Source organism: Uloborus diversus, chromosome 10 (genome assembly GCF_026930045.1).
Source record: "Uloborus diversus isolate 005 chromosome 10, Udiv.v.3.1, whole genome shotgun sequence".
In the NCBI taxonomy this organism is placed as follows: Eukaryota; Metazoa; Arthropoda; class Arachnida; order Araneae; family Uloboridae; genus Uloborus; species Uloborus diversus.
The window spans coordinates 27,123,999-27,148,376 of record NC_072740.1 but is presented as its reverse complement, the minus strand read 5'-3'; the positions used below and the strand labels follow the sequence as shown (position 1 = coordinate 27,148,376).

At 32.3% G+C, this 24,378-nt stretch overlaps 1 protein-coding gene across 1 annotated transcript; it reads right to left on the bottom strand.

Moving 5' to 3' along the window:
• Positions 1–7,369: 7,369 nt before the first annotated feature.
• Positions 7,370–23,926, bottom strand: LOC129231396 (small nuclear ribonucleoprotein F-like). The gene is made up of 3 exons (XM_054865699.1): positions 23,753–23,926; positions 12,917–13,042; positions 7,370–7,624 (listed from the first exon to the last, which is right to left on the bottom strand). Exons 1-3 carry the CDS (start codon positions 23,756–23,758, stop codon positions 7,499–7,501), a joined length of 258 nt encoding a protein of 85 aa, XP_054721674.1. The 5' UTR covers positions 23,759–23,926; the 3' UTR covers positions 7,370–7,498.
• Between the last annotated feature and the right edge of the window lie 452 nt (positions 23,927–24,378).

The window sequence follows — 24,378 nt, the reverse complement described above, 5'->3', positions numbered from 1 at the left end:
TAGCTAAGTATGCTGTAGTACCAATCGGTCAACTCTCCGAAGACATTCAAGAGGCAAACCATAAGTATTTTCGATCGTATAGGGAATTGCCTTCAAGGAAAACGTCCAGAATAGATACAATAGAGACTTTTTTAATAATTTATTAATCAATTCTGATCCTCTTATCTCAAATTTGCGTCCAAAGATTTGCAGTTTGCACCACGAAATGTCACAACAAGTGAAGAATTTGCTTGAAGATGATGGAATGGAAATTGGCTAAAATACTGTTACATATTTCTTTAAAAATTGTTTTTAAATGTTAATTTAATATTTTAGTTTGCACTAATGACTTAGTATTTGATTATCTTTACATTTTAAATAACAAAATATTATCACATTTTTAAGTAGAAATTGGTTTTACTGAAATGTCCAAGCTCTCCGTAGACTTGCCCCACTGTGCGCCGGTGGGAAAAATGATAGCACGCCAAAAACAGTCAAATGAAAGCAATAAGCAATCGTGATTGCTCAAAAAAAAAAAAGAGGAGATATGAAAGATAGAGGATTGTGCGAGGAGGAGGCACACAATTCGTTTGAAGATTTTTTCCCTAACATTCTTTTTTTTCTTAAAGTAACTGCGTTTTCCCAAAATGAGATCTTTTCTTCCATTCAATAATAAAGAATTCTTTTTACAACATCAACTCAGCATTTTGTGGGGAGGGTCACCAGTTCTCTGCCTCCTCCCCCTGGATGCAGCATGGCAGGCAGGGCCTGATTACTGAATAGGCCAACTAGGCCGTATCCTAGGGCCCTCAAATTACTTCAGTCTATGGCTAAAATTGTTTCAGCAAATGGCTAAAGTTATGAAGTTTAAATACGGGGGTGGGACAAAATGTATTTGGCCTAGGACCCCTCGATGTCTTAATCGGGCCCTGACTGCAGCAAAATGTCCGGAAGTCCTCCTTCAAAAATTTTTGAAAACTTACCTTAAAAATTTTGGTTTTTAGTTGATTTCGGAGTAGATATCATTGATAAAGTTTGTTGCAACAGTCATGTTTTTTTTTTTTTTGGACTTCATTAGCCATACTTGTTTCAAAATAGAAGAATTGATATTGACATACGAATTAATACCCAATTACAGAACAGGCAATTATTCTATACAATAACACAGCACTGAAGAATAAATTGTTAGAGAAATTTCTTTATTTGCATGAAATTATTTATTAGGTTTTTTTTCCAAATAGATAAATTTACTTTAATTGTTAATATGAAAGCCCAGTTATGTTTTTCTTGCACTAGCAAAGTGTGGTGATACACTGGATTCAAGTAAATTTACTAGTATAGCAGCTATGAATCCCCCCCCCCCCCCACTGCGTTTCTGGGTGAAATATACTAATTTTTTTTTCCCGCCTATGGAGGTCACACAATGACCCCCCATCCGGGCGTTACTGCTTGCGCTTAGTTGAGCTAAAAAGAAATCGCGAAAACCGTTTATGCGTCTTGGTTCAAGTTTTGGCGGCGATTCATTTATGTTCCATTCTCCGGAGAATGGTAATGAACAGGCATAGAGCAGTAAGTACATACTGCTGATTACCTGCATAACGTAGCGATAATATCAGTTACTGCTAATCACCACTGATAAAAAAAATGTTTTTATTTAGCGCTAACCAAATAAACATGTTTGTACCATAAAACAGAAAAAAACATAGATTTGAAAAATTCCAAAAAAAAAAAAAAGAAAATAGAAAAAATTGCAGATACTGCTATTTGCCCTCCCACGGCAAAACGATCATGGGCAAAAAATTTCATGAAAATCAAAAAATTTGCAGCTACTGCCGTTTGCCTGTCCACGGGAGAAGGTTTCCGTTCTTCCGTGCGCAGGTAAAGAGCAGTAAGTGCATTCCGCCAATTACCTGCAAAAGGTAGGGACAAAAGCAGTTACTGCCGTTTACCAGACCATGGGAGAAAGTTTTCGTTCTTCCGTGGGCAGGTAAAGAGCAGTAAGTACATATTGCCGACTTCCCGCAAAATGTTGCTAAAAAAGCAGTTACTGCTAATTACTACTGATAAAAAAAATGCCTTTTTTTCTGCGGCAGCCAAATAAAAATGTTTGTACCATAAAACTATAGTAATAAAAATTTTAAAAATGCAAAAAAATGAAAATCGAAAAATCTGCAGTTTCTGCCGTTTACTTACACACGGCAGTACACTAATATTTTTTAAAAAAATTTTCATTTCTAAAAACCAGGGGAGCAATCGCCCTAAAATGTTTCAGTTAATTCTGCCGGTAACAAGAATATCGGATGTAGTGGCGCCATCTAGTTCTAAAGAAAATAAATTACTCCGCAAAACTCTCAAGATTTTTTTCCCCCCTTCGTTCTCCGGATAGTAGTCGTCACTCGCATCTAAAAACTAATAATTAAAAAAATTTCCTACATATATATTTTTTAACCGTCTATTAAGCAAAAATTGTGTATTGGCATCAAATGTTCATGTAAAAAAAATTTTGGTGATCAAAATATATTTAGATCAACCGCCAGGCCCTTGAAGTTTCAACACGTATAAAAATCTGACGTTTAATTGCTAATTTTTAAACTTCTTGCGTATAATTTTCTTTAATCACCTGTAGCGAAAATGGTTGTTCATGAAACAAATACCTTGATGTCGTACGATGTTTAAGTCCCCCGATCCAACAGGTGAAATTTAGAATATTTGTAGGATTTTTATGTCAATTAGACCTCTCAAAGACAAATTTTATAACACTTTTTCTTTTGAAACTAAACTATTTTTACTTTCTTTTTCTAAGATAACTTAATGAAATCCTTTCGGATTAAAGCTAAAGTATAAAAGATCATACCACCAGAGGACCGTTGATGAGCCATCTGCGTCACCTGTTATATATAGCAGCTTCTTCGCTTAGTTTCACAAAATTAAAACCCTGGGAAAATAACTGAGAATTCACCTTAGCCGCGTTCAGAACGCACTTTTCAACCCGGTAAATCCCCGCTCTGGCTCCACAATAAACCGATTGAAAAGTTTCCCGTTTCCATGTAAAAGGAGGTTCTCCCATTATACCAGAGAAAGCGGTTTTTACCCAGCATCCTTAGCGGCAAGTAGACGAACTTGTTTCGCGTAATGCATTCCGGGTAAAAGCACCGCTTTCACTCCAGAAGCTAGCAGGAGTAGAAAGATTCCACATAAACCCCGCAAATAACCGGAATGCGGTGAAAAGCAGGTCTTTTCTGGGATCGAAAGTGTCCATGGAAACAGGACTCTTGAGTAGGTGGTTGCATTCAAATTACACCACAGCGCCCGCCCAACCATTTGACTTTAGGCCTTTTTTTTCTATTTTCATGGGTGCTACTCTGAAAATTGGCCAGGACTGAAAAGCGCGTGGCTCCATTTTGCGACACCAAAATGTTAGCGCTTAGTTTGTTTAATGTTTTAGACATATATAATGCTAATTTTTGATGCTGTAACTATATATTATAACCAAATTGTAAGATTAAGTAAAATTAAAACCTAAATAAAAAAATAATATATCATTGTCCAAGATTTTTAGGAGGTAAAAGTAGAAAATGAAACTAATAATAAAATACAATAAAAAAACTTACTATTTGCTACTGCAGAAAAAAAGCTTCCGATTGTATAGTTCATGTTACATAAATAGTTCATATATCATTCAAAAAAATAGTAATTGAAAAAAATCAAGTATGAGATTCTTGGCTATAAGATGCATTGCGATAAAAATTTTAACAAAATTTTCCAGATTAAGATAAGAATGGTTGAAATCAACAGATTAAGTAACTTATTTAGTTATTTTTGAAAAAAAAAAAAGGCTTATCTTTTTAACTTCAGTAGATGGGCCAGTTTTTTGTCCTCAGAATAATAAGGCCTTTTTTGAGAGTGAGAGATTCAAAATTAAAGATTTGTTTCATCTATAAAAATAATTTTAAAGATGGAAAAAAAAAATCCGATGGCAAAAACTTTTGAAAAGACGGAATTCCGTCCCTTGGACGGAAGTGTGGCAGCCATGTCTATTTTATAGAAAATATACACGTTATGTTTCGCTTTTTTTTTTCAAAGTTCAGCATAAATTTTCTTGCGTAAAAAGCCAGCAGGGTCAATCCATACAAGTTCGACGGATGGGTGAGCTCGACGATTTTTAGTTTTTTTGAAAAGCTGCATACGAAAGATATTTAAAAGCACTTTTTTTTCTCTCTAAACTGGACCTTTGATTTTTTTTTTTTTAGGGGTCATGAAAGGTGGTTTTTGCAGTCAAAAATAGGACTTTTAGACCTTTGCATTTTGGCCAAAATCTATTTGAATTTCATTTATAGCAGTTAATATTACACTTTGATGTTAAAGTGTATAAGATGATAGTCTTACACGCTGAATTACATGGCTGTAACTTAATTAAAATAATGGCAACAGGATAAAGTTCAAGGTCTAATGTAAAAATTTTACTCATTTCAAAAGAGAATAACTCGCGTAGGGGATGGAAACACAAAATGAAATATTCCAAAAACTAATCACTGGAACCACGCTAATAAGAATTTGTAACTGTTGTTGTGTGATTGTAAGTGAAAACTTCATTGCATCTTCTCAAATTACGTATATTGTGCTCGATATAATATATTATACTAAAAACATATTTTAAGTATAAAAATAATTATTTTAATTTGAAAACTTAAGAAATATTTGGACATGAATGAGTAGTTCATACTCGATTGACATATAAAGTAGTTAATTTATATACTATACTGATAACCTACACACACAAATTTTGAATAAATACAAACATACGCTCTGTACATTAATTTATCTAAATTGCCTTAAACATATGCAAAAACATAAGTACAAAATTTAACTTGAAAAAAGTGCATTTTTTATTTCTTGCTTGAGTGCAGTTTTAAGAAAATGAACTCACACAGTAGTATTATAGTTCTGATAGTGACACAGTATATGTCATACTGAAATACTTTACACAAATTCATTACAAAAATAGAAAGAACTTTGTTAATTTATGTAATCACGAAATGGATGTCAACTTGGGAGCAGAACGGCATTTCTATGCAATACTATTACATGGTAATGGACAATGCAATGGAATCAGAGGAACCATAAAACTAATTGATACCAAGACTAGCAAATAACTACTAGAAGTAACATTTTAATTCTCACAGAAATGTATATCATCTGCATTTTTGCAATTAAACATTGCATGTATCCTTGTGAGCAGCTTTCAGTATATTAAACTAGCTGAAAAAATGCTGCAAGAAAGGTTTGACTCAGCAAATAAAATTTCCAATACAACATCTTATCACTGCTTTATGCCACCTTATTTAAATATTATCACAGTAATATTATACATTATACACAAAATACCGGCAAGTTCTCTTGAAAGAAAACATTTAGAAATTAAACTACTGCAGCTCAGGTTCAAATCTATTGAATTGTACACTCGAAAATGTAAGGTTTGAAGTAACTCAAGACTCTGTACAAGTCTCCTGGGTTGAACAATGCAATTCGTTTTTTAACATCCTAGATTTTTCCGCTTAGAACATTTTTTTAGCACTGGTCAGACAGAAAACTTAAAAAGGTGTCCCACTGTATTTTTTTCCTAAGTACTACTGGAACTAACCAGAGGTGGAAGTCAACGAAAAACAAGAAAACTTGAGAAGAGATCCACAGAACATAAGTTTGGGAGCCTTCATTTTTTTCATACCCAAAGTTTTCGCCCCCATCAAATTTCAAATATTTATACATAAATTACTTGAAAATAGAATTAAAATATTATTCGAGTTTTGTTCAGTTTTTAGCTTTCAACTTTTTTACATCTAATCAATGATCTAAAAGGTAAGTAGAACTCTTTACCCTTGAAATTCTAATGAAAAAAATAAAAAATTACGGAACACAAAAAAAAAAAAAAAAATTAATTTGAATTCTTAAATTTTGAATTCAAATTATGTTTTTCGCAATCACGAGTTGCGACGGGATCCTACTCATTGGTTACTACTCTACTCGCTTGTTTCTAGACACGGCTCTTGTCCCTCCAAGTCTACCCTCCTGTTGAACGGAGACGTGTGTATTAGTTGGGTATGTGTAGGCTTTTGTGTGTGCGTAGACCTGTGTGAGTGCGTATGTGTATGAGCGTGCGTGTGTCTAGGACATGGACACCACCGACCAGGAGCGGCCGGAGGACGGAGCCGCGTCTGCAGGTGGCGGTTGAAAAAGGCACGGAACATCAAAGACGGTCAAATGAGAATAAGCAATCGTGATTGCTCAAAAACTTTCGGCATAAAGGCACATTAAGAGAAAAAATGCTGGACTAAAGTCTATGGCGGTTTTTTGTTACGATTTTGCAGAGCGACACAATATTGTGAATAAAAATCATTTAAAAACCTTACCCAAGATTTGTTTGTATTTTATATAATCATTTAAAACAATAGCATAAACGCAATTATTAAATCCCTACAGTCATACCAAAAAAAGGCGGGATATTTGCAAAACCGCTTAAAAATGCTCATTTAATGAATTTTGTCGAGAAATGAACTTCCTTTAGTTATTGCAGAGGTAACAAATGTGGACTAGCTGGCAATCTTGCAAACGTCAAATAGCAGCCGAGTATGCAGTTTCGAAGTCACTGTTTAATAACTAAAATATGAGAAAAGACAAGGCAGTTTTCTTGAGCAAGTGAAAATATGAGTAGATTTAAAACTGGAGCAGGTAAAACCTTCCAAAAAAATTTCTTAAAATTTAAATAAAACATTATCATAGATGGGCAGTTTACTTTAGCAATTCATTGGAATTTTAAATATCAGTAATAGAAATAAACAGGCTTTGAAATAAAATAGGGATTAAGAAAAAAAAAAAGCATGAAAACATTTGTTAAAGTTGTAACAACTTGTTTTCTTTATTAGTTCTTACTATATTTTTCACCAATTAATCTTATCACCTTTCCGCTGGTCTATTTCTGTCGAATAACAGACTGTACTGCATTGTAAATTTGAAAAACAGTTCCTGTCGTACTGTACCAAAAATAACGAATATATTTTAAGGAAATACAGAACAGCTTTTATCCCTGCAAACAATGTCAGCTTGAATTAACTTGTATGCGACTAAACAGATATTTTCGAATTTTAATAACAATAAGCTTGCAAACCTTGAACAGAAGATAAAATATAAAAAGCACTGAAAATAATAGTAAACATACTTAATATCTAAGCAGTAGACTGGAACGAAAACAAGAGAATGTTACAGAAGTGGATGCAACAGGATTTTAAAATGCACAAAAAAAGTCTGGGTTAGTGCATTAAAGTCACAATGATAGCAAAAAGACAAAAATTCTACACTTAATGAGTAAAAGTTGGCAGTCAAGCACAGCGGAATGTAAAGTTCAGAAGTGTTATAAAAGTATTTATTTATGAAATGATATCCATACATATTTCATGATATTACAAATGTGGTGATATAACACAGAACACAAAACGAGGAACATAAATGTATTAAATATAACTCTTCAAATTTCTCCATCCTCTTCTTCATCTTCAACACCCCGCAGATATAGAACATTATTACACCTAATCAGAACTTCACCGAGATTGCCTTGGTATTGCCCATTATTATATTCTTCTGTGTTTGCAAGCTAGAAGATAATGCATATACATATAGTATCAGTAATATTTTCATAAAGGTTAAAAATATCTAAGGGATCTATACAAGGTTGCAACAAAATTCAGGAGAGGGGGGGGGGAGGAATACCCTAAATGAATAAGCAGTGTAACAAAAGAGAACACAGCTAATTGTACTAAAACATATATTCTGATAGTTTTTAAAACACTGAAAAAATCAATGAGGGGGAGTACACAAAAATTCACTAAAACCAATAATCTTGAACTGAATTAAACATACAGGCAGAGAGAAGCAAATGGATTTAAGCAGACATTTTCACGTTTTGAGTAAAACACATTTAAAGATAAGGTCCTAGATAGGCTTTCATTGGATTTTTTTTGGAAATCATGCTGCACTGCTGCATCCACCAGAGACTATCTTCTGCCCCAAGACAGAGAAGAGCTTCAGCTGCCATTTGCACTGGTTATCTCCAAAGTTTTAAGGCACTCACATCCCTTTGCTTCTCACTGCCTCATACACACAATAATTTGAGTGAGAGATCTATTTGAAGGTAAGAAATGCATTTTGTATGTTTAGGATTTGGGTTGAAGTTTAAACTTTTCTTTCTTAACCACTTGACTATCTTCAGGGAAGTTGTATTTGGCACAACAGTATTTGTTTTACACATGCAATTTGTTGATATTCCTTTTACACTTGGAATGAATGGTAAGAAATGTATCACACTTAAGTATTCATTCTTATCTTCTCTCTTCTGCTATTTTTTTCTGATGTGTCATCCAGTTTGTGTTGCTATTATTAGTGTTAGCTTGAAGCACATAAAACAAAGGCTCTTGCCTGATTTTTTGAAAGACATTGTAGATAAAATTTTGTATTGGTGGCTTGCTAACAAGTGATGTAAATGTGTTTGAAACATGTTTAATATTAATTTATTTCTTTTCTGTTGAACTGGAATTCTTGCATTTGCATTAATTTAAAAAGCCAATTAAAAATATTTTTCTTCTGAATTTTCCTCAAGCTCTCATTTTTACACCAAAATTAATGTGATTGTTTGAATTCAATGGTTATTTGGTATTCACTAACAGTAATTGGCATCATAGTAATAAAAGTATAAAGTATCTGCCCACTCAACCTAAAACTATCTGCAAGTATAAAAAACAATATACAGAGGAGAGACAAAATGTTTAATAAGGCAATGCCTTTTGTTTTCGATCATTAATCCACAAAAGCAAGAAGTGAACATTTTTCATTAATTTTATCTGCTAACTTTGAAGATAATAAATGTTAAATGGGGATCATTGGACAATACATATCTGCAGCAAATATATCTGCACAGTGAATGTATCCATTCACGTGTGGATCATTCTTCAAAAAGACTTTCCTTTGACACAATTTAACTTTTATTTCATTACCTTTTTGATTTGCAGCACTGCTCGTGAATCCTCAACTCCATGGCATGTTGCTTTTGTTTACTTAAAAATATTCATTTATTTCTTTATTATTTCTTCTATAACTGCATCAAATACCAAATTGTTTAAGTGCATTTCATTTTTTATATTGTGTTTCAGTAGAATAAGGAATTAACATCACACAATAAATTTTCACTTTAGTTACCTAAATACAAAATGTCATTGACAAATAGCAAAATTAGCATGACTATTTCCCGCGATACCAGTGAGCTCCCTCATTTATTTTCAGCCACAAGGAACTGTGAGATTTTCATTGATACAAGGTTCATACTCTTCCAGACAAAATGAATTTCAGGAGTTTTCAGGAGTCAAAAGCAAAATTTTCAGGAGTAATAACACGAGCGGTTCTTACAAGAAAATTAGTTTCAGTAACATTTAATCTACTTTGCTGTCAAATTTTTAATCAATTAGTATTTTTTTTTCACACACTATTCAATCAAAAAAAAAATTAAAAATTGGATTCAAAATATTTGAAAATAACAGGAATACACAAAATATTAGATATATCGGAATATTATCAGTATTAAATATACTACAAAATAGCAATAGCACTACTAATTAGCAATATAGAAAATACGCTTAATAGCTGTTGCTGTTAACATAAAAAACTAGCACACGCTCTTGGTTCGTTCTCTAGTGGCAGTTACAATCAGTAACCGTAATGGGCATGTTTGAACAGAGGAACAGGTCAGTCGGTTTCGAACACACCCCATGTCTTTGCGAAAAGCACTGGGTGATCTGTATACAGGGTTCGTACTCAGTTTCAGAAATAGCCATAGCAGAGGGGACATTGATGATGAGTAACAGCAGGGGCAAAGCTGGAATATCTTCTGTTACAGCTTAACATTAGATTTCTTATTAAAATTTTACACGCTGACCTTGTTCATAAGGGATTCTGGGAAGTATAAATGGGTAGTAACATCTTGTTTAAACCAGTTCCCCCAGTATTTGATCACATCAGGGTTTGTAAGCTCCTTACAAACTTCTGCTTTTTAAGAAATTAAAATAAAGGCCCTTAAACCCCTGAATTTTTCTATTTTCTCCTTCCAAGCTTACTTTTTGAATTCTGTAAATAAGTGACCTTTTTTTCTTCTATCTAAAATTATCTTTCCTTAAAGTTCCGTTAATCTCGAGGACAGTGGAACAAATGAATCCATTTTGTTTCAAGGGGATTTGAGAATAAAAAAGGACATTCTCGTGCTAACAGCTCATCATCCCTTTTTTACCATCAAGATTTTAATACCACTTAAGAATCCATGTGGGTGGGCCTGTCTGCCTTAATCCAATTTAAAAAAAAAACCTTAAATTTTACTCCCAATAAATTTCTTGATTTTTAAGCGCTTAGCATACTGTTTCATGTATTTTAAAGAAAATTTTTAGGCTAATCTCATCACTTTAAAATAATGAGATTTGGTATGTTACTATGCAAGTAAATGATGTTTGAGTCTTTTTACCCATGTAATTATTGTATTAATTACAATTCTTTAATCTATATGTTAAAAACAAAGTAACCACAAAAGAATTTTGAAATTGCCTGTGCCTGCCCCCCCCCCCCTCCATCTTAGAGATCCCACAATACTCAGTCTCGAAATTTGATGAATGTAATGTAACTGCAGACAATCAATTTGAAAGCTTCTTTGTAAGCATACACAACAACCTGTAACTGAAATTTAGTACAAGTTAGTTTGGACAGGGGTAAGATTGGAAATTAAAAAAAATTTAGGAAATTTTTTAGGACATGGGATATGGACTTTATAGCCTTATGTTTTATTCACATGCCAGCTATTAATTACAATAAAAATACTATTTACTGTTTTTGACAGCCAGTATTATTCTAATTTAATATTGTTATAAACATGTGTTCTCAGTATTGCTCACAATTTAGCAGTTTTAATTTGTTTTGAAAGAGATGCTAAGTATGCAGATTAGGGTTATAACAAATTTTTTTTGCAATTTTGTCATCTCCTGTTTATTTAGACAAGTACACCTTTAAAAAAAAAATCTTATGGGAATTTTAAAATCAGACATGACATTTATGATGAAAAATTTTAAAATTTTCATTTACAATGAATACTATTAGAAGAAATAATGATTACTCACACTGCATCTAAATCTGAACATTTAGAGTAAGTAGTTCAGTGTCTGAATGGAGTTTCTTTTAAAGTAAAGGGAAATTTTAATAAATGCATCTCTTTTGGCAAAAAATAGAGGATAAAAATGATTTTCGAACACAATAAAACTTTCTACGAATCCACATTTATTTTCTTTATCCAACAAAAGACTATACACTTTATACGAATACTAATTTTTAAAAAAAAGTATATCGCTCACATCTACAATGCTTTTTGCAACAGTAAGCTTTTCATTGACCATCTGCATTGTAGAGTTAATAGTAGATAACATTATCTGAACAATCTAAATTTCAAACCTATCATTTATCATTTAAAGCCTTTTTGAGAGTTTCAACTTCTTTGCAGTTTTGTTTTCTCCTGTTCTACATTGATATCATCCTTCTTTTTGATTAATACTGTTAGTCACTGAAAAACCTTTTTCAGGCTGATCATTTGCAGGCGTTATAGTGAGGCAAGCTTGAGCAACCCTTGAGAGATTTGCATACTTTGAAATTCCAGTACCATCTTTCTTTTTTTCAAATTTCATCCCAGTACTGGCATATATTAAAAATATCATTATACTTGTCAGCTATAGTCATGTCCTCATCATACATGTAGATCAGCCATTCTTCTACTCCATCACTCATGTTACCAATTTTTGATATTTGAGGTAAACAATACACAAGACACAGCATGAATTTTGTATTCAATTTTTTCCTACTTTAAGGACACTAGGATTCTACATCTTTCAAAAATGAATTTGAAATGGGAAGATTTTTTAGCAAGTAATTGAAAATAGTAATACATACACTTCTTACACGTAGAAAAAATGACTAATCTACTTCATTTTCATCATACCTGTGGTCTTTCGACCAATAATAATATACATATACTTTTGCTTCCAACCAAATCCATCGCTGGCGCTGATCGGAGAAAAGATAGAACAAGTAGGGGTTGTGCGGGAGCTCTACATGAGTGTATTCAATGATACAATAGTAAAAACCAGGGTGGAAAGGTCAGAAGTTTTGAAATTTTCTTAACAAAAAGCACAAATTCAAGACAAAAATGTGAAATTAAGGAATTTAAAAATTTTAGGAATGCAGAACTCCGATATAATGATTTTCAAGGGACTGGAAGCAATTATTGTTTAATCAAGGATATTGTTAAATTAAATAGCATATACATTCAATGTAGTTAAATCTAGACCAGTGAAAAGTATCATTAAAGTGAGGAAATCATGAAATAGAAGTTATACTGCATTAGGACAACTCCTAGCCCTGTTTGGAACTCGGGAGAGGGTCCCTTTGAAGCGCCTTTTAAATAATTGTTATTTTTGTCAAGTCCAACCCCTCTCCCTCTATAATATGCCAATGCACCTCTGCATTTTAACTTGAAGCCTTTAAAGTACAGTTAACTTTGTTTGAACAAGCTGTCAAACAGCATGTGAGACTGAAGAGAAAGAAAACACTTGTAATGCAGTAACAGAAGATCATTCAAAGTGAAAATAATTAACTCATTCTGGGATTATCCCTTGAAAAAAATATTCCTCTGAGTGAGACATGCACCTCACCTTGGAAAACACAAACATCAATCAAGGAAGCCAAATCAGAGCTAATGATTTGGTCTTGCGAAAGCTTTGTTCCACCTCTAGTTACGAGAAAGTGAAAATGCACATATCAAAAACAATTAAACTTGATACACAGATACACAACCAATAACAGAACTTACTTGAAGGTTCATGTAGCCATCAACGGATACAAGTACACCTTTATACTCAACACCCCATTTTAACTTGACAATCACTGGCTGTCCGGTGAGAGTGTTTAAGAAGGGTTTTGGATTCAATGGCAAATTCTACAACAGAAAATAAAATTAGAATACAATTAAAGAATTCGAAGTTTTATGAAGTTACTATCTAACCTGTCTATTCTAAAACAAACTTTTCAAACTACACCATACAAATGAGACAACTCATTTATAGCATATATTGCTTTGCACTTACAATTTAATATAGTCACATTTAAATTAGGTTGAACTAGAAAATATCAAACAATTTTTTAACAATTGATTTTAAATTCTAACTGCATCAAATGCCAAGACTTTTTATTTTTTATGCCAGGACGGACTTGATACAGGATAATGTTGAATCTTACCTTGCACCACTATCAGAAAGGAACAAAGTGAAGCAAGTTAACATTTATACTCCTCTCAAAAAGTGGGCCCAACATCTTATCACTCAGATGAGATTTTTAATACCCTCAGATGAAAAAGGTTAACACCTTTAAATCTCATGAAAATAACTTTTATTTCACATACAACCCTCATTTGACAATATCTAAACAAGAAATTGAACTTTTGAAAGTATGAACACCAGTGCAAGGTTTTTTGGGATTTAAACCCTTGGTTTTCTCTTACGAACAACAGGTTTTAAGTCTCATTTCTCACCTAAATATAATTAAATAAACCAAAAAAAAAAAAAAAAAAAAAAAAAAAAAAATCTTACTGAGCCACCATATTTTAGGAATATTAGAAGCACCTTGCTTCTACTCATTAATAGTATGTACTGCAGTTGATTGAAAAATTACATGAAAACTGAAAATTCTTTATTTATACCTAATAACATTTTGTTGTTAACTGCCAATGTTCTTTTTTAAAGTAAGTATCATTAAAAAGAATACAAAATAATTATATTTAATGTGTAACTAGGGGTGATAGTGGACTCTAATAAAATTTTCAGAAGTATTATGTATAAGGAAGCTTCACCCCCCCCCCCCCCCCACAGGTCAGTCTCGGTGAAAAATCAGGAATTTGTGTTTTTCTGTGGTTTTATCAAAGAAAAAAAAATAAAAGTTTAGATAATAATTCAAGTGAATAAAACACTTTATAATACAACTGATTGAATGGATTGAATTGCTAAATCAGAAAAAAATATTTTAATTATTGTTTAAATTTTGGCTGCAGAATGTGATTTATTACATCCGTGAACTGTAACCACTTATCTTTTTTTGTTTCTATATGTTATATTTTTCATGCACAAATCAAGAAATTAGCTATTGAAGCTTTTTTTTTTTTTTTTGATAAAGTACACATTTAGTAAACTTCTCAAATTTCAAGTTAAAACTTAATTTTATATTTATTTAATTGCAAGTTTAATGCTTGTAACCAGAGAAATAGTCACATCTGTGGACAGAAAAGAAAGTGATAATAAATTTTTCCAGGTTGCAGCACCAAACTACATTATACACACACACACACACACACATATATATATATATATTAGGGTGCATCATTTGCCCAACTAGTCTAAAATTGTTTTGTCCCTAATTAATAATGTTCTCATACCACTAGATAGTATTAATGTGAATTTTTATGAAAATCAAAATTGATTTAGGTATCCCACCTCAAGCAAGAAATTTCTTTTTTAAGGTAAATGAACAATTATAACATCAAAAGTGACTCAAAGTGTAATAATGGGAAATAATTTTTAAATTACTTAATTTACATTGTACTTGTGTTAACTTCTCAACTGTTACCATTTTTTCAGTAACTTTCTATAACATCTTTTGTAACTGTAAGTTTAGGTTCACTATTTGTTTTCAACTTTCTACCATTTTCTTCTATCATACAACTGCTAATGATAGTTCTTTACATTTTCTTCTTGTTATTCTATGCATATGTGTTGTAAACCACTTAAATAAGTTGATCTATTCTGTTTTAATTCATAAGATCCATGAATTTTTGAAAGTAACATATTTTGGAATCTTTCAATAAATGTGAGTAAATCAGCTGTTGTTGAATCAGTGACATTTTCTCCCCAAACAAAGCTTTGTTCATATGTACAAAAGGTAAAAGTTAAAACCATACAATCTTCAATGGTATTTGGACTTGGAACAACTCAAGAGGACTCTGAATTTAAGGGCTCACGTTTACCCACTAGCTTGCAAGTGCTTCGCTGCTTGACGTATCTGAGAAAGGTGCCGATCAGAATCTTACCAAATGGGAGTCTTCAAAACTTGTCTTGTCAAAAATATCTGATTTCTATACAAAAGCAAACATTCCAATGACTACTAAACGTAAATCCTGTGAGAAAATACTAAAACTTCATGAAAACAACACAAAATTAAAAGCAATTCCTCTTCAAAGAAGAAATACAGCAAATTCCATTAATAAAGTAAAGAAAATGGAAGAAGAATTAGCTAAAACATTTTCATTAGACCTAAAAATGTAGAATACCTTATAAAAAATTTGAAGATTAAGCTTTTCTTCAATCTATGAAAAGTGATCATCTAACAGCCTTTGACTCGCGCGATAAAATATTACACCAAAACCTTAAGTGTCAGGAAATGCGTGAAATATCAAAAGCAGCATTTTGTGAAAAAATAGCCAAGGAAACAAGGAACTTCAATACAAGTTTTAATTCAGCTATTATTGATGAAATTGAAAGAGATGAAAATAGTGATACAAGTGATGAGACAGATTTATAATGCTCATAATACCAGATATCATCATCGTACAACACGAACTGGTTCATATGCTTTTATTCCGCATGATACTATAAAACGACCTGATGTTATATCATTAGCAACACGTTTAAAATGACACCAGCACAGCAAGCTTCATACACTAAAATTTTAATAGCAGAAGCTGGTGGTGAATCATCCAAAATTTCAGCACCATATGCAACAACAGACAGAGCAAGACAATCAAGTGTCAGAGACATAGTCAAAGCTTGTAAGGAGCAATGGAATGGTTTTGATTTTGCAACTTTGCACTGGGATTCTTAACTCTTACCAACTTTAACAAATCAAAATATTGCAGAAGAAAGGCTTGCAGTTATAGTGGGTAATTCATATGAAGTTAATCTTCTTGGTGTACCAGTATATCCAATAGGAACAGACAAAAAAAAACCGAGTTTTCATTGCTAATTTAACAACTAATTTGCTAAATTCATGGAACTGTTCTGACTCAATAGTTAATATGTCGTTTGTCACAACTGCTTCTAATACAGGACATATAATTGCAGCATGTGTAGCTATTCAACAGCGTTTGGGTAAAGCTCTCCTGTGGTCAGCTAGCCGTCACCACTTTGGAGAAATTATATTGTCACATGTGTTTGACGATTTAAAAATTGAAGCATCGAAGTCACCAGACATATTTGTTTAAAAGATTTCGCAAACATTATACATTACTGCAGTTTGTGGAAGAGAGCGACGCTGCTATACCTATAAATTTATCCAAATTTGATGACAGTTCATTCAGTAAGTCCGCAAGAATTGACGAGTGCAAAAACAATGTTATCAAATTAGCTAAATCAAATGTTGTGTTTTGCAGAGGTGACTACTTAGAATTTGTTCAACTTTGCTTTTTATTCTCAGTAAACGATCCAAATGAGATAACTGCAGCAGACTTTAAATGTCCAGCAGCTTTATATAAAGCAGATGACAAAATTAATTTATTCAATCAAAATTTGCTTATTTCAACACCAAATCCAAGAACTACCAACTGGAACAATAGCTATGCATCAACAAGTTTTAAAATTTAGAAATTTTGTTAATTTTGTCACTTTGGTATATAGTTCATGGTGGATGATGTGCACTTCTGTCTTCGATGCACCGTGGAATGATTTGCAATTCTTTCATTTACTTATAAAATATAGTATTATTAATTCAGAAATTTCTGAAAGTGCAATTAATGCTTTTAAAAATCACCTTTGGTATCTGACAGAAGAAATTGTACCTCTAGCACTATGGAATGATAAAGTGCCTGAAGCAGACCGACGTGCTCTTGCTGAAAGTATATTAGCCATTAGACCAGCTAATCTTTCTAATACAAAACACAGATTTGGTATGGGATTTGGAAAACCAGTTTCCAACAGAAATTCATTTTTCACCAACACTGTCGTCTGATTTTGTTGGCATATTCCTGGTTTTTATTTTTAATTTTGAAGTTAGATTCAGAATTCAATGTAATATTATGAAATATACAATAAATTGGCAAAAATGCTTAATGTGTTATTTTTCTGAGTTTTCATAACTTTCAATTGTCAGGTGGCACACATAGATATTGTTCAAAGTGGGAAAAATTTCACACAAATTATTAATTTTGTATGTAGAACAAAAGTAGCTTAGGGACAAATAATTTGTAAACGAAAAAAAAATTGATGGGGCGGATGATGCACCCTAATATATATATATATATATATACAGTCAAACCCCGCTATAACGAACCCTTAACGGACCGACTTGAGAGATCGCTATAACCGGGGGTTCGATACATCCGATTTTCCAAAAAAAAGTCAAAATTCGGTAATATTTTACAATAATAATCATCATAATTGCACAATGACTTAATTAGTAGTTAGGGTAATAAAATTAAGTTTAAGAAATAACTAGTAACTATATTTTACTCAATAATAAGCAAATTAAAATTTTACTTTTTTTAATTTATCAGTAGCATGGAAGAAAGACGTTATTTTCGGTTCAAAACTTTTGGATTTTATATACATATCAATTTTTTTCTCAACTACTGCAAAAGAGTCCACAATATGTTTGTCAATGTTTTAAGTCGCAAAAAAATTGTTCAAAATATTTACAGCTGCTTTTGCAGCAGAAATGGACCCCAGATTTTTTGTTTGATTTATAAACTAGAGAGAGTTTCTTCACGTTCTTAAAGCACCTGGGTTTATTCGATTTTCCAATAACCATCAACTTTCGTTTTTCAGAGCCAGTCATGTTAGCACAAATAAGTGGTTATCCGTGTGTTGGAGTGTTTTCCTCCGACACATTTTCACCTTTTAACTTCAATGTTTGATTTGGAGTCAGCTTATAAAATAAGCCCGCTTCGTCGGCGTTAAAAATATCCTTTTCGTCGTAATCTCGAATGATGTCCGGCCACACATTTTGCATCCAATCCTTCACATCAGAAGAGCACACACTTGCAGCTTCACCCACAACTTTTCCACTCGTTATGTTGTGCCGTTTCTTGAATCTATCCAACCACCCGTTAGAACAGACAAACCCTTTTTCATTAAAATGTTCGGCAAATTCATTTGCCTTTGCCTGCAGAATGGCTCCCGTATCGGTACATTTCTGTTCCTCTGCAGAGTGAACCACTTAAATAATGCTTCGTCTACATTTTCCCTTACTGCTTTTCGCATTTTTTTTACAGCCGTTTATGTTTGTTTCATAGGCAGAAACAATTGCATCACGGTTCTGCCAAATAGTGGCTACAGTAGATTTTGAGAGCGAAAATTTTTTGCAAAGTGAGGATTGGGTTTCACCACTTTCTAATTTGCGAATTAATTGCACATTTTCTTCAACAGAAAATGCTTTGCCTTTATTTCGCCTGGCCATGATGATTTCTACCTAGTTCACACGATTATCCGCAGTGGAAATTAAACTAAAAATCAGAGTAAACGCACGAGTGACCAATAATCTCGTCCTCCGACTAAAACCAGTTGAGAAAATTGAGGGAGCTTGAAAATCGGCTAGCCCCCCCCCCCCCCTCCTGAAGAAGCAGCTGCTCTTGCAAGGAACAATAAATGAGGAATGTGGTTTGGACTAGAGATTTCCTAGAAAAAGGGTTGATAATTGTAGAAGATGGAGTTTGCTGAGAGAACAATTGCTAATGAATTTCATTGGGGCATGTGCAAAGAAGAACTTGAAAAATCAGACATTTTAGGATCGTTATAGCCGATTTTTTCGTGTTTCTGGATCGTTATAAGCATATCGAATTGTATTAATGACAGGGCTTCAGTTCGGACCAATTAAAAGGTTCGCAACAACCGGGAGATAAATAATATCCCGGGTTCGCTATAGAGCGGTTTGACTGTGTATATATATATATATTGGTTGAAAAATCAACTCTTAAGAAGCCATTTTGTTCAGTGGGACTGAAACAGATGCTTGCTTTGAGATTTCTGTGACTTCATTTAAGTTTTTGTCCTTGATTTATAAAAAGTTAAGATCAACTCATCACATCTGTGGCTCATACAGATTCAAAATAACCAGGTAAGATAATACAATAATTCAATGAATTGATAATATTAAATGTAAAATATTTGTTTTTCAACTTTCTCAAGCCAAAACTTCAAAAGCACATGATCTTTAATATTGAATATGGTTGTTTTTATCACATCCGTGGACAATTTGTCCATGGATGTCGCACTAACAAAGTAATTAAGATAGATCTAATTTAATCTTAAATATTTAACATATTAGGAGAAATTTTATTTTTCTAAAAATCAGCAGCAAAATTGCTGCTTGTTATGAGAATACCCTTCCCCCCATACGATTACACTACTTTTTCTATTCTTCGAAATTTTGATCAAATTCTCTCTTTATATAGTATTCTTCTTCACTTTCTAATATTTAATAGTTTCAAGCTTATAGTACTTAAAATTTACCACTGTAAGTTGACATTTCTTTTTCCTATTTTTTGGTCAAATGCTAATTTAAATTGGCAGAAAACTCTCTAGCTTGACACACATTTACAAGCCTTGAAGATTTTACAAGAACCTTTAGTTGCTGTTCAAGTCGACCTATTTGCTGATTTTACTTCGCCCTAAGCATTTCGGAGAATTTTATATTGAGGTTTCATGATAAAGTGATTTTTTTCTAGAATGAACTCTTTAAAAGGATTCTTCCCTATACTCAACAGGGTGTGCAAGCACGGCTTGAATCTTTACAAAGACCTACAGACATGGATCTTTTAAAATAACCAAATTTCTCCAATTATTACGCAGTCAAATTTGATACTAGTAGTTACTCTAAGAAGTAAATGTAAATAAATATTAGTAAATAAGAGATGGGCAATTCCATGGTGTCGGACGTAAAAATGAAAAAAAATTTCTCAGTTTTAATTCTATTTACCAAATATAAACAGTTCCAAAATGATTAAATTTATTTGCAAGATACTGACTACATCCTACTGAATAAATTTTAGCATTCATTCTACTCTAAATATTCCTGTTTAAATACAGTGAAACTTCAGTAACTGGACACACTGATAACCCCTGTAACAGGACATTTATTTTTCTTAGGGTTGGCCCAATGCCAAATTCAATGACTGAAAATCTATCTAGCTTGACACACATTTGCGAGAACCCCCTATCAGTCCACACCCAATTGCTATTCTAGTTCAATTTTTGCTACCAACATTCTTTCATATTAACTTTTTCTCAGAGTTTTAGGAAATCTCTTTTAGATAATTCTATCTTTTATCCAGGGGAGTACGCAACCACTCTGTGCTGTTAGTGCAATTCTAAAAGGATAGGATAAAATATACCAAACTGTAGAGAAAGAAGGCACCATTATACCTGCATTCTAAATAAGTGTGAGCAGGACTTTTTATCTTTAACAGACATGACTAACAAGAAGCTTTTATCTCTTTTCAACAATTATGTATTTATGCTTCACAATATATTCAAATATATTATTGATTTTACTATATACTTTTCAAAGAAAGAAAACGAAAAGAATAGAAAATTCCTTTACTGGAATTAGTTTTCATGATGTGAATATTAAGCATCAGTAAGTAAGTTGTACATACAGAAACTCTTTAGGAATTAAAATTTTAGAACCCCAGTAAGTTGACGTCCACTTAATTCGAAATTTTTTCATGTTTCCTTGGTTTGTTGAGTTATGGAGGTTCCGTTGTAGTTTGAATTAGCACATTTTATATTAATTTCTTTTCTCTATTCTATTTATTGCACTTAATTACATTGCACTAGTGTACACTCCCAAAAGCAGTTGAGGAAAAGATGCAAGTTATGTTGGGGGGGGGGGGACCCGGACAAATATTGTTTTTTTCCCTTGCAAATACTAATTTAGTTTCTTATTCTCATTAAAAAATATACAAAAATCCATTGAATATGAGAGGTGCAATTTATTTCCTCATTTGCTATGAAGGGAGGGGGGAAGGTAATTTACTTTATTTAAAACATATTATTACTAAGCAATCAAGCTATTAACTTTTAAGGGGTGTTAACTATTTTCAAGAAATGAAAAGGATGAATTTGTTGCTGTACAGCAGTAACACTAAAATGAAAAACAGTTCCACTATACTTAAAATACACCGCCAGCTCAGTTATTCCATCTGAGGACTGCAGTTTCGTGCTTTTTAGCACTCATCAGCCCGGAATAGTAATCACATGAGCTGGAGGCGAAAAATCTCTTAAGGGAGCCAAGAGAGCCAAACAAACTGGTAGCTAATACAGAATTAGCAAGCCAGGAGAATTAGGGTGGTAACTTACTACAAAATACAGTTCCACTATAGCAATTTTTCTCAAACATAAGGGTTTAGGTGGGAGGGGGGGGGAGATCCTGAAAGTGTTAGAAACTGCATGATTATAAATTGGTGTTAAGAGTTAATTTTTGTTTTCCGTTGTCTTAACTAAAATGCAGTAATCTGTATGCAGATATTATTGTCTGTAACTTTTAAATTTCATGATATCTTATTTTCAGAATGTCTATATTTTAATGCAGTAATCTGTATGCAGATATTATTGTCTGTAACTTTTAAATTTCATGATATCTTATTTTCAGAATGTCTATACTTTTAACAATTTTTAACTATTTCAAATTTAAAAAAAACCTTAAATATTAAATTTATATGTCTGACTTCAATATTAAACACACTTTATATATATATATTTTTTAAAAATAATTGTTGGGAACTCTGTTTTCAAAGACATAGAAGAGCTTTTCTCTGATGCTTTCGTTTTTTCTGAAGAGGGGGGGGGGGGGGGGGGTGGCAGAATCCCTAAAAGACCCATAACTTTTTTCATAGGGGAAGTTAGGACTCATACTCATGATCATTTTTCATTGTTAAACATGATTTTTAAAACTGACCCTGATGTTAAAAATTTGACAATGGCTTTTTTCACCAAAAAAAAAAAAAAAAAATCAATTTTTCTTTTTCCAATTTTTTAAAAATTCTTAGTATAAACCAAGATTATTATAATATTTTTAATAAAAATATTCAAAATCTTAGCATTTTTTATGAAAATTTCCAAAAAGGTAAGTTTATTAGTTGCTAAGAAACAATTTTTTCCCATTAAACAACAGTTCAGTTGGAATGTCTTAAAAATGACAAAAAATGCAAAATCAAAAAATTTGATAAGTCTATAATATCAAAATACATTGAGATTGAAAGAAAAAAAACTAAGGGGTTGCTTTTTACCACAAAATAAGGAAGTATACCAAGTTTCATCAAAATCTGAGGTGGTACATGTTAAAATCCCATTTTTACGGTAGATTTGGGGTGGAACTATCCCATATTTTAAGTTATTTCAAATGAAAAAGCTTAGATTTTTTTTTTACATTTGAGTCCAATGTTCAACACACTGTATATTTGAATTTTTGTCGTAATTGCTGACAATTCAGTTTTTAAGAATATGGAAGAGATTGTATGATGTTTCCTGCTTTTTTTTTTTTTCAGAATGGGGAGGGGGGGGGGGGCGGAATCCCTCAAAGTCCTCTAATGTTTTTTATTGGATAAGTTAGAATACATATTCATGATCATTTTTTAAAAAAATTATGATTTTTAAAGCTGACCCTCTTGTTGAAATTCAGAATTATGTCAGCACCTTTTTTTGACAAAAAAAATTAAAAATTTTCACTTTTCTAATTTTTTAAAAATTTCTTATGTAAACCAAAACTATTAAGATATTTTTTATCAACATGTTCAAAGTCTTTACATTTTATGCAAAAATTTTCAGAAAGATTATAGCATTACTTACCAAGAAACAATTTTTTTAATAAACAACATCTTCTCAGTTTGAGTGTCTCAAAAATGATAAAAAATGCAAAGTCGCCGAATTTCAAAAGGCTATAAAATCAAAACGAATTGATATTGAAAGAAAAAAAATTAGGGGGTTGCTTATAACCATAAAGGGATGAAGTATACCAAGTTTTATCAAATTCCGAGACGGTGGGTGTTAAAATCCCATTTTTGTGGTTGATTTGACGTGGAATGACCCTTTTGTGAGATAAATTTCCGGCACTTTTTGATTTAAAAAAAAATAAGTTTTAATGTTTTTCATGTAGTTTAGTTAAAAATTGATCATAGATCTTATAATTAAATGCGTATTCCAAAATATTAATTCTAACCAATGGATAGGGGCCTATTTCATTGAAAGTCGCAGGTGTACGAACACTTTTGGGAGCCACTGAATATTAAATAAAATTATACATAATACCAAAACATATTTACATAAACTTCTGAAAGCGTATTCCAAAATGATTTGATATAGTTCTCTGGAATTAATATATTCAGTGTTTTTTGTTGTCTCAAAATGGTAAACTATGATAATATTTTTAACCTCAGAAAAATATTCGAACAATAACCATGTCTGAATATTAAAAAATTAAGCATAAGCAAAGCTTGTAGCACTGATTAAAATGAATTATTATACTAGAGTTAGTAATAATAATGATAACAAAGGAAATTTTGTAAAAGCGTGTACCGGCGAAATCCTTCTCTTTACTATCTGCAATGGCGGATTTGCGACACAACTCAGGTAAACAATTTAACTTGAAATAAAAATCAAGGATTTTCACTTACCGCCATTTTGTCTACTCCTTAATTTCTTAAGTTTTTAATTATAATTTATGGAAGCCAGTGTGTAGCTTTCATTTGTTTAAAAACTCTCAAAGTGGCGCAGCAGAACGCTGGAACAGCAACCTGCAACACGCTTTTTAAATTTTGGTGTTCGGAAAGTGGAAGAGCGGAACGTGCAAGCCTCTCGGAACGCTTCATTTCTTCCGCCATGCATTTTGAAGAAACTGTAGTTTCCCATATTATCCGCAAGTAGCGCTACTTTACACAATTATCACAGGGATTCAAGTGAAAACACGACCGATCGCAATGCACCGCTGCGAAATCCCTCACAAGTGCAGAAAAACATCAATAGCGTCTGTTTTGAATGCAAAGTTTATTTTAGAATTAATGGAATATTATTGTTAAAAATTTTCAATTCTAAATTGGCAAATTCAATGCAAGACTCGTTATTGTTTACGGTAGCATTTTTGCAGTTGCCTTCATTTTAAAATAGAAGTATAATTGGTTTTATTTACTTAAAATACGCGATACTTCCTCAGTTTTACTTTATTTTAATCCACAAATGCAGTACTTATTTTAATTATGACTTAATACTTGATGGCATAATAATATTCTGCATAGTCATTACA